Source organism: Crocodylus siamensis, chromosome 1 (genome assembly GCF_052110815.1).
Source record: "Crocodylus siamensis isolate JL-2025a chromosome 1, ASM5211081v1, whole genome shotgun sequence".
Classification (NCBI taxonomy): Eukaryota; Metazoa; Chordata; order Crocodylia; family Crocodylidae; genus Crocodylus; species Crocodylus siamensis.
In genome coordinates, this window is record NC_143395.1 from 385,896,595 (window position 1) to 385,911,472 (window position 14,878).

At 40.7% G+C, this 14,878-nt stretch overlaps 1 protein-coding gene across 1 annotated transcript in view; it reads left to right on the plus strand.

Moving 5' to 3' along the window:
- Nucleotides 1-14,878, plus strand: part of XPO4 (exportin 4) — a 128,262-nt gene that overhangs the window by 15,082 nt on the left and 98,302 nt on the right. Inside the window, exons 2-4 of the mRNA XM_090029113.1 lie at nucleotides 5,427-5,532; nucleotides 9,374-9,515; nucleotides 9,793-9,931. Coding sequence (XP_089885239.1) covers nucleotides 5,427-5,532; nucleotides 9,374-9,515; nucleotides 9,793-9,931 — 387 coding nt within the window. The remainder of the gene's footprint in view (nucleotides 1-5,426; nucleotides 5,533-9,373; nucleotides 9,516-9,792; nucleotides 9,932-14,878) is intronic.

The following is a 14,878-nucleotide window of genomic DNA, read 5'->3' on the forward strand; positions in this document are numbered from 1 at the left end:
ATATTAGGAAAAAAAGTCTCACTAGGAGGGTAGTAAAACACTGGAGCAGGTTACCCAGAGAGGTGGTGGGATCTCCATCCTTGCAGATTTTTAAGACCCCAGCAGACAAAGCCTTGGGTGGGATGATTTAGTTGGGGGTGGTCCTACTTTGAGCTGAGGGTTGGACTAGATGATCTCTTGAGGTCCTGTCCAACCCTAATTTTTTAGGATTCTATGGTTCTGCTGTTAATTTTAACTTAATTTTTGTTCATTAGCTCAGCCGCATTATATCAAAAACATTTCTATAATAAAAGAGCAATATGATAACAGCACATTTTTGGGTATAAGCTGTGAGCATCTATGGGGTGCCAGAGGGGCTCCAGGCAGGAATGGGAATTGAGGAGTAGGGCATACTGATGAATTCTGGTGTATGGAGCCCCATTGCAGGTTCATGTTGGTGGCAGAGGGGTGAGTGATGGCTGCATCAATTCCTGTGGCTCAGGAACCCTCAGTAGTTAATGCCACTGCTTTACACCCTACCACTGGAGGTTGGGTTGGATTCGGTCTTCTAAGGAACCCTGCAGGCCAGATCTGGCTTGAGATAAGGGAGTTTGACACCCCTGATCTACGTAAGTATGTTCGTAGCTTCCCTCCAAGTCACTCTCCATTGGGTTTTGCTTAGGAAGAAGACAGAACTGTTGTGATATCTTTTCAGGGATTGTTAATTTTAGATGTATACTTGGTCACTAGGTTATATCATCTGAGCTGAAATTTGTGTGCATCTAGAAAGAAGCTGGTATCACTGTTAACATATCATCCAAAATTGTTGTGGCTCATTAGCTAAAAATATTTCTACCACAGGTCAGATAAAATTTTGTTAATAGACATATAGCAAAAAAAGGGAGGTAAAGCAGGGATCAAATACAAGACTTCTACTCTTTCCCCTCCTCTTCCGCCTTAAAATCCACTTTCAGAATTGAATCAGTGAGGGGAGGGGAAGTATGTATAACCTTAAATGTGTATATGAAGTGACTTGATGGTACCATCAAAGGTGTTTTCCCACTGACTTCAGTAAGGCTAGGTATCCACTCAGTATATGAACTAGCTTTATTATGTACCTCCTGCTTTCCTCACTCCCACTGCTTGTCATTGTCAGCCTAGCCTACCTTGATTGATCTTCCTCTGTAGTTTTTTTACATTCTCTGTTTGCTTCCCAGGTCTCAGTTTCTTGGCCTTTGCCAAAATAGATTATCCTTTTCCTGTTGACTTTCAATGTGCATTCATTCATTTTAAGATTTTTTTTTTTTTGTCTGTAATCACTTTTTTGCATGGCTGTGTGACCCTTTCTGAATTCACTCTCTCTTTTTATTTATATCCTTTAGAGCCCATTTTTTTCTTTGGCATTAAAAGAAATAATACCACTGATTTTTCTGTTCACTTGTATCTCTCAAAAGTTTTTTTTTTTTATTAGGAACAGAAGAAAGGGTCAGGCAATTAAACTTAGGAATGGAGAGAGATAGTTAGCCATGTTACGCTGAAGCTGGGCAGCAGGTAGCGCAGGGTGGCACTTTATAAATTAACTTACTTAGAGGCATTAGTTTTCATAGGCTACAGCTTACATGGTCATAGCATTGGACCAAGTAGGCTGTAGCTTATCAAAGCTCATGTCTCTGAACAAGTTAGTTCATAAGGTGCTGCCCTGCCCTTCCCTGCCTCCTGCCTAAACTTATATATGGAAAGTTTCCATTATATGAGGTGAATGCTGGAAAATTATGACTATTTAGAGAGGAACAGATAAGTGAGAGCATGGTGGAAATATACAAGTGATGTTTCCACAGGATTAATTGCATTGGGTACTTCTATTTACTTTATGTCTTAGTATAAAAGGAAGGGCATATGCAATAACACTGGAAAAACAACTTGCAAGATATGTGTTACGTAATGTATAGTTAACTCATTGGTCTTTACCCTTAAAATTTTTTTTAAACACGTAGTAGAATCCCAGAAACAATAAGATTTCCTTATGTGAATAAGGAACAATCTACAGCTGTTCTAGCTGGCATAAGTATCTATAAGAAAAGTAAACCCTCATTTGAGAGTATAAGCCAGCAACCTATGGTTAAAAAAACCCCTTTTGAGCATATTATTTTTATCACTGTTAATGGTAAGTTTGTTCTGATTTCTCCCCGCCCTCAGAGGCATCTATCATTGCCCAGAAGGAGTGAGGACATCAGATTCGAATGACTAAGGTCGGATCTGGTGTAGCAAGTCCTATGTTCTTATTATACTGCCAATCTCATTGTGTCCTGATTGTCATTCCAGCTTCATCTTTGGAATTCCTGAAATAGTTTCCCCTGCTCTTAGCTCCATTGCCTGTTGAAGATTTCTAACTTTGGTTATAATAATCGAGTTACAGTTTTTGTAGTGATTATGAGCTTGTGGCTGGCACTGGAAAGGTGTGCTCTGTAGCTTTTTGCCACTACTGAACTCTTGGAAAAGGAGAGAGAGGTTATGCCATTCTGGGGAGCTTGCCAATGCATGTGGTGGTGCTGAGGGAAGCCACAAGATGTCCAGGCCCCTGAAGTGGCTCTATGTTGAGCACTGTGCTGTTTTGCCGAGAGGAACTGTTAACTTTTATTGTGCAACCATTCCCGAGCAGAATGGCATATCCTGTGGAGGGATGAGTACTGGAAGGAATTATGATTTGTGTGAAGGTAAGAGGAAAAAGAGAAGTCCTTTTCTTTCTCCTTTCACCCCTTTTGCTCCTTGAATAGTCCTAGCAGCAGTCCAGGATTTTCCTGGTGTAGGATTGTGAAAAACTGGTATTTCTGCAGTCTGGACAGAACATTAAATCCTCCAACACATGCTGCTTGGCCCTGGTGCAGTTTTACTTCAGGTATTTGTAGTTGATTAGTTCATCCTCTCCTTGCGTTTCCCACCTAGTGCTAGTGGGATGTGACAGAGAAGGAAGAGCTTCTCTGGAAAACCTGACTTGCAAAACTAGGATTGTAATGTTTTGTCTGATAATCTCTCTAGGCTTATAGTCTTTGTACTTCTCTGCAAAAATGTTTTTTTGGCTCGTCTTTCCTTCATGTGAATAATCATCCTTATTTATAATTATTCTTATTCATATGTGTAGTCCCACTTAGGTTAGACTGCATTATTCAGTGCTGTTGTTGACACCATCAGCATTTCCTATTTCTGTGTCCAAGAGAAACTAACGATCGAATAAAAAGGACAAACCCATTTTAAATATTATAGCACATCATGGCCCTAATTGTAGGTGGAGGCATCATTGTGCTGGGTGCTGTACAGATGGAGAACATAAAGATTGCTTCTGCCCAAGAACGCTAACAATGAATTTATAAGGCAAAAAAGATAATGGCTGAATGCACAGAAAAGATAACAAGGAACAGGATGATACAGGTCCATATGATGGACAGTAATTGCAGCACACTGGCAGCCTCAGTCTTGTCAAAGTTTATTTGGTTTTTTTTTTAGGTTTTACATTAAAAAGTGTCTTAAGGGGGTGGGTGTGGAGTTGGAAGAAGGATAACTTTTAGTTGGTGTAATAAAAGATATCACATTTAGCCAAAGAACCTTGTCTAAGGAACCTATGTCCTTAGACCAACAGAGCTACAACCAACAACCCTATAAGCCTTACAGTACAGGCAATCCCTGCTTAGCACTCTTAATTGGTTTCTGAAAAACTGAACGTTAGGTGAAACCAAAAGTATTTGATGACCCAAGATGGTGGCTGTGAGCATTATTATAGCGAAACACATTGAGCACTAAGTGAAATCAGGTATCGAGTTAAAATTAGCATTATAGCAAAATAGTGCTAAGCGAAACAGCATTAAGCAGGGGTTGCCTTTATAAGGTACTTCTGCAGTTAGAAGGAGTTTTCTTCTGTAGTGTGTGAAGAGTAGCATGAAGGTGTTTGAAACTGGATCAAATGAACAGTTGGAGACTAGCTTAGAACTAAACCTGTGTCCATTTTTAATGTGGACTTTTTTTTTTTTTTAAAGTTTTGATGTAATTAATTGAAAAGTTAGACTCTTCTTTGTGCCTTGGTAATGCTGATATTACTTTAACAGGACTGGTGAATTTTAAGCTCCCTCTGGTGACTGTACAATGCAAGGATAAAACATGGGGGTTTTTTGTTTAGACCAGTGCTGTCCAACTTCTACGTGGCCAGAAGCTGCACAGCCTGCTGGCCAGGCTAGCAGGGGTCACATCTGAGGGCAGCATATCCCCTGTGCAGCTATGAATTTTAGATACCTTATCAGTATAGCACTAAGCTGGGTTTCCTTCAGTTGCTGATCTTGTTTGCAACACCGTATTACCATATTACCTTGATTTCAAGATGAGTTTGTTTTTTCCCCCCTTCACTTAACATAGGTGGGGGAAAAGCCACTTATTTTGGTATTGAGGGTGTGTGTGTGTGTGTGTGAGCTGTGCTGGCTTTGGATTTGGATTAGAAGTTGTCCCTGTTGGACAGCCCTGCTGTAGATGAAATTGCACAAACTCATACATTTTATTGTTATTTGCTATATATATGTATGTAAAATGTTAGTGAAATGATTAATTTGGATATGGAGGTGGTGCATAATTATTAAAGAATAGAAGCTTGCACTGAAGCATGATAGAGAATTACTCTTACCATATACATTGGTTAGGATAGTGCTAATATTTGGAGCTGGTGAATATACTTGTAGAAAAGTGCTTGTAGACAGCAAAGGATATTTATCATTCTTTTCTATAATTGGGAAAGAGTGCGGATGAGAATAAGTGCTTAGCATCTACTAAAAAATAGGCGAGATTCTCAGTTTTAATGTTCAGCACTAGAGGGTAGTATGTTACTGCTGATAACTTAACATGTCCAGTTTCTTTCACCTTTTAGAAATACTATATTCTTTACAACTTCTAATCTAAATATAAACTTTCAGGGGAAAAAAAGTTAGCAGAAGTACTACCTTTCTTGTATTAGCAATATTTCCATTTCTCTTGATTGACATTTCAGTAGTTCATGTTATGTTTTAGATGGTGATGATGGGTTTTTTATTTGAGCTCTGTTTTGATTTGGGCTGTGTCAGTCCAGGACAAAGAGGAGTCATGGAGAATCTTCATATCCATCTATCATTCTTTTTTCAGTGCGTTTTTGTTTTAATATTAGCAATGCAGAAAAACATGTGGTGATTTGCAATGTGAATATTCATAAAAAGATGTATTTACATTGTGATGTAGGTGTGGGTATTCATGATAGTCTACTAATAGGAAGGCTGTGCCAGAAAAATTACAGGTACCTTATCACGGCAGATTTAATTTCGCTTTTTTTGGTATTAGTCACTGAGACAAATATTTACTGGAACATGAAATTACTCGTATGCAATAAGAATGTTACTTTACAGATTACTAAAATGCAGGGAAACTTTATTTTCTCTTAGGCACCACCTTCCATGGTCAATAATGAACAACGCCAGCATGCCGAGCACATATTCTTATCATTTAGAAAGTCAAAATCGCCATTTGCTGTTTGCAAGCATATTTTGGGTAAGTCTTTAATGCATTTATTGAGATATTTAGAATGACAGTAATGTAATGGCTGCCAGATGATGCAGGTCTTTTGCAGTTGGGAAGTGAAAATTAAGCTGTTTGCTTTTAAATTATTCCTGATCCATCTTATTTTCAGTACAGTGCTCTGACTGTGCTAACATTTTAAATTGGTGCTAATTGGTTTCATTATGCCTAGCTGACTAGATTAATTAAAAGAAGTTTGTTTGAAACAGTGTGTTACTTCCGACGCCAGTACTGAAAGTGAATTTAAAGGTGAAGTGTGCAGCAAATTTACAATGTAAATGAAAAATAGCTCTGTAAGATTACTAGCACAATACAGTATGTTTTAAACCATTTATTTTAGGTACTTTTTGATATGGTTGCAGAGTTGCTGGAATGCTTTAACTAAGACTTCCAGTGCAAAAGCTCCATTTCCCTTCACTGCTTTTTGGCCTTATTTGTATTCATAGTTGCATTAACTAAACAAAGTTTTGGTACAGCTTCCTTGCCCATCTAATTTCTAAAATAATTTAGAAGCTGATCTTGTACATTCAGCTCTTGGGCACGCCCCTGGTCTCTTCAAGTCTGTTCATAACTTCTGATGAAGTAGGCTGTTGCCCAAGGCTTTCTGAACCAGTCAGTCTTTAAGGTGCCCCCCGCCTTACCTTCTGCTTCACTCTTTACAGTGAATACTGTAAGAGTTCTGGAGTTTATTAATGTTGCCACAGATAATGAAGGTCGCCTGACACTTTCCATTATGGGATCCATGCTTAACAGCAAGGACTGAAATTTGATAGGCTAGTAGAAATAGAGGGGATCACCCTAGTTTGTCTTCTGCTGTCCCTGTGAAAAGTTGCTTAGATTAGATGGGTTAGAAAGCTCTGAACAATCACTGCCTCTACAAACTTTGCAGAGATTCATTAGGTTGACACCTAAATTCTTCAGACTTCATCTGCCTGGGGTATGCAAGATCCTCATATATAGTTCCTGTGCGTTGGGTGGACTATCCACATTCACATCCCAGGTCTTCTGCAAAGGCTGGAGAGGAGTGGGCATAACAGATAAGAAACCAGGTAAGGGATGGAACGAATTAGAGGAGAGAAGGAAGAAACAGGCTCTTGCCACTTGAGTGTTACCTTTATGAAACCTGGAATAGAAACTCACCACTTCAAAGTTTAATAGTCCTCTTATGTCAGCAAATAGCTCTGAAACCTGCTGGCAAAGGGCTGTCACTAGGGCTAGGGGCAGAAGTTGCACACAAACTGGTTTAAGTGATTGGAAACTGGTGTAAACCTGTAACACAACAGAAGTTCAGTGCACATAAGCTGCTTTCAAAATGGCTGAAACTAGTTTAAGGTAAACCTGGTTGAATGTAGCATCAGACTTAACTGGTTTAGGGCAAATTGGTTTACGGAACTTCTGCCTCAGATTGCTTCCTGGTTCAAGGAACTCATAGTCCTTTAGCATCCCAGCATGCTTTGTAGTCCTGGGCTGTGCTGTCTGCTTGAGCAGAACAGGGACTGCATTGCCTGGGCTTCCCCCCACTGCAGCCCAGGGTCCCCCAGCCCGGGGCAGCCCCAGAAGCTGAGGGGAATTCTTCCCTCCCCAACCCCAGAGCTGCTTGCCTCAGCCCCTGCAAGTTGCAGGGAGTGAAGGGAAATTCTATTCCTCCACAGTCAGTTTTGTCTCAGCCGCTGGGAGTCTGAGGCAAAACTAGTTGCAGGGGAGTAGAAGAATTTCCCTCCACTCCCTGAGGCTGCCCTGATACTGGCAGGGGCTGAGGCAAGCACCTCTGAGGTATGGGAGGGGAAGAATCCCCCTCAGCTCCCTGGGGCTGCCCTGGGCTGGGGGACCTTGGGGTGCAGTGTGGAAAACCCTGCCAAAGCAGGGGCTTCCTGGTGTCCCAATGCTTGGCTGCACGGGTAGGCATCTGGCCAGGAGGACTTCTTTTCCCTCCCTCCTGTGGAAGCTGGGAAGGTGGGGGGTGGCATTCCCCTCTGGTCCCCAGGGCTGCCTGGCCTGGAGACTCAGGCTGGGGGAAACCCAGCACCTGGACAGGGGGCTTCTTAACCCTGTGTGGGGAAACAGCAGAGGTTGTGGACATGTACTGAGGAGCCAGCTGGGGACACTTGGGCTGGGCTGACAATGGCCAGCTGGCTGAAGGTGTGCTCTAGCGCCCCCTGCCTACGGGTCATGGTCAGTGCAGGCCTCCCCTCCCTTTCCCAACTTTTCTGAATGTCAGTTCAGTTGTTTGTATCAGTTCAACCTACGAAACTTTGATGAAGCTGCCTAGACTGAGTCTGATTCTGCCTTAAGTTTTTTGACTTTCTGTACTTAGCCTAGAGGAGGATAACAGCATACTTTCCTACCAGTTACTTACTTGCCTTACATTGTGGATGTCTGCCTTATAGAACTGGAAGTCTCAATCCTGTTGATGTCTCCAATTTTGCAGCTATATTTTGGTTCATTGTGGAAAAGATTCTATTTTTAATAACTTTATATTTTCTTAAATTAAAGAATTTTTAAATTTAGCATGTTGAAACTATAATTTGGGCCACTTATGTGTAAGCTTCTGCATTGGTTTTTAATGATAATCTAATACTCTTTTATCCAGTTAAACTCAATAGATTTAGCATAAAGTGATAAACCAATTTAAATCTTAAATGGATGCTACAGTGCAAGTCTGAATATTGTAAGGATTTAAAATTATTTCTTAATCAGCTGTGCTCCTCTCAAACCATCAATTCTCTTAACCAAGCCCATATTTCTGGCTTTGGCAGCTAACTTTCCACAGTCATGTTTTTTTTGCAGTTCCTTACTGCCTCTGAGCTTGCTCGCTACTGTCCCCTCACTATTCTATAACCACGTCTCCATGCTGCTCTTTCCTTAGTGCTACCCAGAATTTTTTTTTAAGTGGTAAATAGGCGTTGACGTTAGTGATCTGCTAACACCAGATTAAATTCAGATTTTGTTGTTTTTTTTTTCTTTTTCTGTTTCAAATTATGCCACATAGTAATTTATTAGCCTCCTGTCTAGTCTCTTACTTACATTACCCTCATCACTTTAATGCCTGAGTGCCTGTGTCTCCTACACTTTAACAGGAAATTGAGATTTGATTAGTTCTTTCATGGTAAATGTGGAAGCTTGTACTCTATGCATGGCAGCTAAGTAAATGATTAGCTTTCAATGCTGTCTTTTGTTTGAAATTATTTTGTAATGTAAATGATCCTATGCTATTTATTCCTCCCTAATCACAAAACAAATTTCTACTTTAAATGCTTGTTAAATACTTCTAAGTGGGACTGAGTCTTAAACTTACAGGGGTAAGGTTGACAGCTTTTGCATGGTATAGACATAGATGCACGCAAGTATGTTAAAATTAAGTTTGCAAAGTCAAGCATTCAGAAGAGGAAATGTGAAAATTTTCTTAGTAATTTCAGTTCAGCTTCTTGTGCACGTACCCTTATGAAATAATCTTTACTCAGTGTAAAGTTCATATACTATTTTTCCCACAGAACTCCTTTCTCATTCATTGCCCAGTCCTGTCTGTTCCCATCCCTACTCCTCATCCTAGTCCCTGCTTTCTTGTCCAGCCAGTTGCCTTCTTAGGTCCTAATCTTACCTTGGATAATACGTGATGATTTACTAATTTGTGGTCATTGATCTTATACATTTGAGGTGCCTTTAGGGAAGAACCTCACTCTTGAAGCAAAATTAGTTCACAGAACTACAACTGACTGTTCATTTACCTGAGAGGTTTTTTTCAGTTCAACAAATGTGAGCAGTGAACATATAACAACATCATCCAGTAACTGAATGATTTTGGTTTTCTTAACAGAAACTAGTAAAGTGGACTATGTCCTTTTTCAAGCTGCCACAGCGATAATGGAAGCAGTTGTAAGAGAATGGATTCTCCTGGAAAAAAGTAGCATCGAGTCACTGCGAACATTCCTTCTAACCTATGTCTTACAAAGGCCTAAGTACGTACTGACAAAGTGCCTCCAAAATACCTCTATAAGTTTCTGCATATATCTCATTTGCCTTTGTTTTAATCTTCCTCTGCTAACGGATAGAAAACATTTCAGTGCTAGTGATTTCTAATTGCTTAATCCTTGGTTGACATTAGCAGCCCGTTTTTTCATATAAGTTTTCATATTGTACATTTAAAAACGAATCAGTTTTCAAATTCTGTTTTTATAGGAACCTTGTGGTGTTCAAATTAATGGCAAGAACTAAATATTTTTATTATGTTTGCAGCCTTCAAAAGTACGTTCGGGAGCAGATTCTGTTAGCAGTAGCAGTCATAGTGAAACGAGGATCCTTAGACAAATCAATTGACTGCAAGAGCATTTTCCATGAAGTCAGCCAGTTGATAAGCAGTGGTAATCCCACTGTGGTAAGTTCTTGTTTAAGATCTAACCAGCTATAATAGCATTACAAGTTGTATATTACATAAATGTTGTAGTTTGCTGGATTCATTTCATGTGTAGGAACCAAAATTCTGAAGTTTAATAACAATAAATGGCTGTTTGAATAGTTAAATCTGTTTGGATTTTTTTCATGAAAATGGGTTATAGGGTTGTTTGTTATACAGATAGCATTTTACTCCAAAATGAATCTGAGTACTAGAGAAAGACTTAGATTTTAATTTTGTCATTCAAGATATAAATGTTGACAAGCGCTTTGAACTTTTTTATTTTAATATCAGTGTGTTTGTTTATTTAGTAAAATATCATCTTAACTGAAAATAGGTATATTGTTTCCATTTTAAGGGTTGCTTTGAGCAATGGCAGCTTGATATAAAAATGGATTTTTCCATTCTTTGGTTGTGGTTCCCTACATGCTTTGTTTCACTTGCATCTGTCCATTGCTGCACCCTGTTTTAGTTCAGCTGTTGGAATCATCCTCTGAGCAAGTGGCTTAGACTCTTGCTGTTCCCTGAAGATGGGTGGGTAAGGAAAAGGAGAGATGAGGAAGTAAAACCTGGAATGGGAACAGAGCTTATTCTCTCTAGATTTAGTATTGTACTAGGGGTGAGTGTTGCCTGCTTTGAGTGCAAAGTAGAAACAAGGTATTCAGTATCTATCTTTACTTAGTTTAATTCCATTTATTGTGCCAGGAAATAAGATTAGAATAGGTCACAATGAAGGCATGTAACAAGAGATTAAGGAAAGTTGATTTTCCCCCACCACCCCCCACTAGTTGCAAATTTTAGATAATGCAGGTATAATCCTGGTGCTATTCAACTAAAGCATCCAAATATTCTAGGGCCTGACTTTAAGGATTATGAAACGCATAGAACTACAGTTGAGGTATGTGGAAGTACTAGATGACCAATACCTTGAACATCTGATCAAAGAAGTTCAGTGAAAATAATGCGGGTCATGTCATGATCCTAAAAATAGTATGTCAGCCTCTCTGAGTGCATCTAATGGATTTCTCGCATGTGTATGGAAACACACTTCTAAACTCAGATTTCCTGTTTGGCAACAAAATGCTCTGTTTTCAAGACTGTGAAAAGCACTATTGAGCTATTCGTTAGTTCATTAAAGCATGTTTAGCCTATCATAGTCTGCAGTTGGATGAAGATTCATGTTTGTATAGAACACACGCATTACTACATTTTAAAAGAAAATTATATTTCCTGAAAATATACATGTAGTTGAGGTTTCCAGAAGTTTATTTGTATAAACATACATATATTTAAGAAGTTTTTATTTTTAACTCGACTGCTAAAATGGGGCTGGCAGAAAGCTTCAGGTCAACAAAGAGTCTGTGAGCTAGCTCTTAAATTCAAGAGATTAGCAAAACTGAGGCTATGCTCAAGATTATACACACAAATTGCATTGTCTGTCATTTAAAGTTGGGCCTACATGTAATACATGTAACACACTTCCTAAGTTTTAAAGCTACTAATAGTTTTCCCACGTGTAGAGTCTTTTTCCATTTGTAGAGTCATTACTAGCACAACCACGATACAGAATGCACCACAAACTAGCTGCATAGTAGAGGTGGCAGTCTTCCAGCTCCCTCTTCCAAATTCTTCCTACATCTGAAACATACAGATCAGCTTTGACTCATCTCTTCCTTCCCATCTGCTGTCTCCCTCCCACCCGCAAATACTTGACCCTGCATGGTTCCACAAAACTATATACACTCAATTTTGAAGAAGGATTTTTATAAACCATAGATTAGAAAATCAGATTTTCTATTTAAGGACTTTCCATTTGTAATACATTGTAACAAGCAACAACGCTCCTTGCTACCAAAAAAAAAAAAAGCATGTTATTGGTATTTAAGTATGATTACAAGATGTATTACAAAATTGCAAGTCTTAAATTGCACTTATATTAACGACACCACCATTTAATGAGGAGTGTATAATGAAAAGCAAATCTTTCCAGTTCTTTTGAAACGTATTACTTGCTACAAAAACATTAGTTAGAACTTGAGGAATGACACAGCTTAATATGGTCTTGAACTTCTGAAATCTTTAGTGCCTATTAATAAACAGGGTATAAATTCATCTGTATGCATCCCACAGTGCATTTCTATTACAGAACAAGTCAAGAAGGTAAAATTAAGATTAAATGAGAAATACTAAGCTGGTCAGGAACCAAGCCATCTGCTGCTATTTTATATAGCACTTAATACAGCAACCCTGATCCTGACTGGGGCATTAGGGTGTTATTCCAGTGTAAAATTATGAAGTGTATATGATAGCGAAGAACCAGCTGGAATCATTAATTTTCCATTTACAGACTTAGAATTTGGTCCTTAAAAAAAGTTTGTTACTATTTTAAATCAAGTTGAAAGTTTTCAAGAAGGAGGCCATCCTCCAACAGAACTGTGAAGACCAGTTAAACTGGGCTTCCTACCAAATTGGGCAGGTGGGAGGAGGGGAAGTGGGGTTAGGATATGGGGGTAGGGGTGGGGGAGATCTTTAATTTGTTTCTGCTCCCCCTCTGCCTTCTTGATGCCTTTTGACTTCCATTTTATATCTTCTTTTTACCTATTGCCTCTGTTTCCTGTCTAAAGCCTCTGGAATTCTGAAACTGGGGAGTATGGTTCTGTTATACATTTGTGAGTCCTAGATCTCTGTTTAGACCCTGTCCCTCCCAGATTTCTGCTCCATGATGTTTCCTTCTGGTCTACCCATCTGTCTTCCTACCTATGGCTCAGTCCAGCAACTGCAGACGCTCAGCCTGGACTCGGCAATAGGTTGGTCTTATGTTTTAAAATTGTTAATGTTTTTCTTATATAAAATCTGAAAATGATTGTATTGAAGTGATAGCCTGGGCCATGCCAAAGCAGTAGTAGGAAAAGAGGAGGAAAAACAGCATTAAAGGGTAAACAAATACTAGAGGTGCATCAATACATCAGTCCAATATTGGATCAGTACTAATATAAAGAAAATTTACTGTATTGGATATCGGCCCAATGGGGCTGATAATTTGTCCAATAAATGCCTGTGCTGTGCGCAGCTGCAGTGCAGCACGGAGCAGAGCAGGCAGCATGGAGAGCTGCTTCTAGCTGGTAAGTTGGAAAGGGAAGGGGGAAAGAAGGAGTGTGGGGGGGCAGATCAACACCCCCGCTGTGAGGGAGGGAGCAGGGGCAGGTGCTGCCCAGGGGGGCAGGGGTGTGGGACAGGCTTGACTTGTGGGGGGGGGGAGGCGCAGCTCCCACTGCTGGTTGCACTCTGGGTGGGTGGGGGGTGCCCCCACTGTATCTGCACTGGGTGGGCAGGCTGGCTGGAGTCAGTGGCTGCACAGGGCTCTTTTTGGCAGGGGCTGGGCTCAGAGCATGTGCTGGTGACACTGGAAGGGGCTGCAGCCACCCCAGATTTTGCTGCAGCTTTGCTCCCAGCGCTACCACTAACTCCAGCCTCAGCTCTTCCCAGCCCCTGGGTGGAAGCAGGACATGGAGCCGGGCTGTGCCAGGTGGTGTGGAGCTGGGAGCAGAGCTGTGGCAAAATTTGGGGTGGCTTCAGCATCTTCCCAGCATTGCTGGTGTCCACTCCAAGCCCAGCCCCCACTGAGAAGAGCCCCATGCAGCTTTGGCTTCAACCCACCCACTCTCCTGGTGCAGATTGGGGGGCACACAGCCTCCTCTTGCCATCCCAGGGTGCAAGCAGTGATAGGAGCTGCCACCTCGAGCTGCGCCTCCATCTTGTTCTGCCCCCTGTGGGCAGCATCTGCCCCCTCCCTCACTCTGGGGGCATTGGTCTGCCCCCCACGCCCCTTCCCTCTCCCCTTCTCTTTCACCACAACAGACTTACCACCTGGAGGCAGCTGTGTCGGATACTGTATCAGCTGATATGCCTCCTTAAATATTGGCTGTTGGCCCCCAAAATCTCTATCGGGCACCCCCTAACAAATACCACTATAAGAAAATGATCCTCTGTCTGTCCCAGAAAAAGGCGCATAAGGGCATGAGGGAATGAGGAGGGAGACTAGTGTTCTCCTTTCGTGTAACATGCTCTGCACTTAAGCCATTTGCAATCGGCACAGTTATTTTTTTGAGTAAACTACTCTTTCCCTGTTTCTGCTCTTTTTTTTTTTTTTTCTTTGCCTGTGTAAGCTACCTGAACTCATTTCTCTTGGGGGTGAGAGGTAGGTGAGGAAGAGTGTGTTTCTTCTTTCTCTTTGGCTCCCAATCAGACTACCATAGCCACATTTGTTATAGGTGTTCTCTTTGACATAAATTGGTCCCAATCTCAATGTTATTCTTATGGGTGTGTGTACTGTCAGGCCCTGATATTGGAAGCAACCAGGATTATGACAGTGGAAATGGTAGTTGGAACAAAAGTTGTACAGCATGAATACATGGTTGCTTTGGGGATATGTATGTCTCAAAGTTTCCGTATGTGTAATTTACTACATATCAACTAAAATATCTGATGGATATTATGGGATATTGAGGTTGTAGCTTGACAAACCAGAAAAATGATTCAAAATTATTTGAATGAATTTCAGGTATATGCAGGACTGCATTTGTTCTAAGACAGATCATATGCAGAGATACAGACTGAGGAACATTTAGTTATGCTGTAGTATTGCAGAAAAGGTCCTGGGGCTTATAGTGGACTGCAAGCTGGGTATGAATCAACAGTGTGTGTGTTTGTTGGCAAAACAAGTCAGTAGTGTACTGGGTTGTATCAGCCAGTTGATACACCCAGCTTCAAGTCATGAGAAGTTATTCTTCTGCTCTATTCTCCTAAACTGTTTGCAGTGGTGGCAGATGACAGAACAAGGTTGAGGATATTAGGAAAAACTTGGAGGGTGGTGAAGCACTGGAGCAGGTGACCTGGAGAGGTGGTAGAATCTCCATGTTGGAAGTTTTT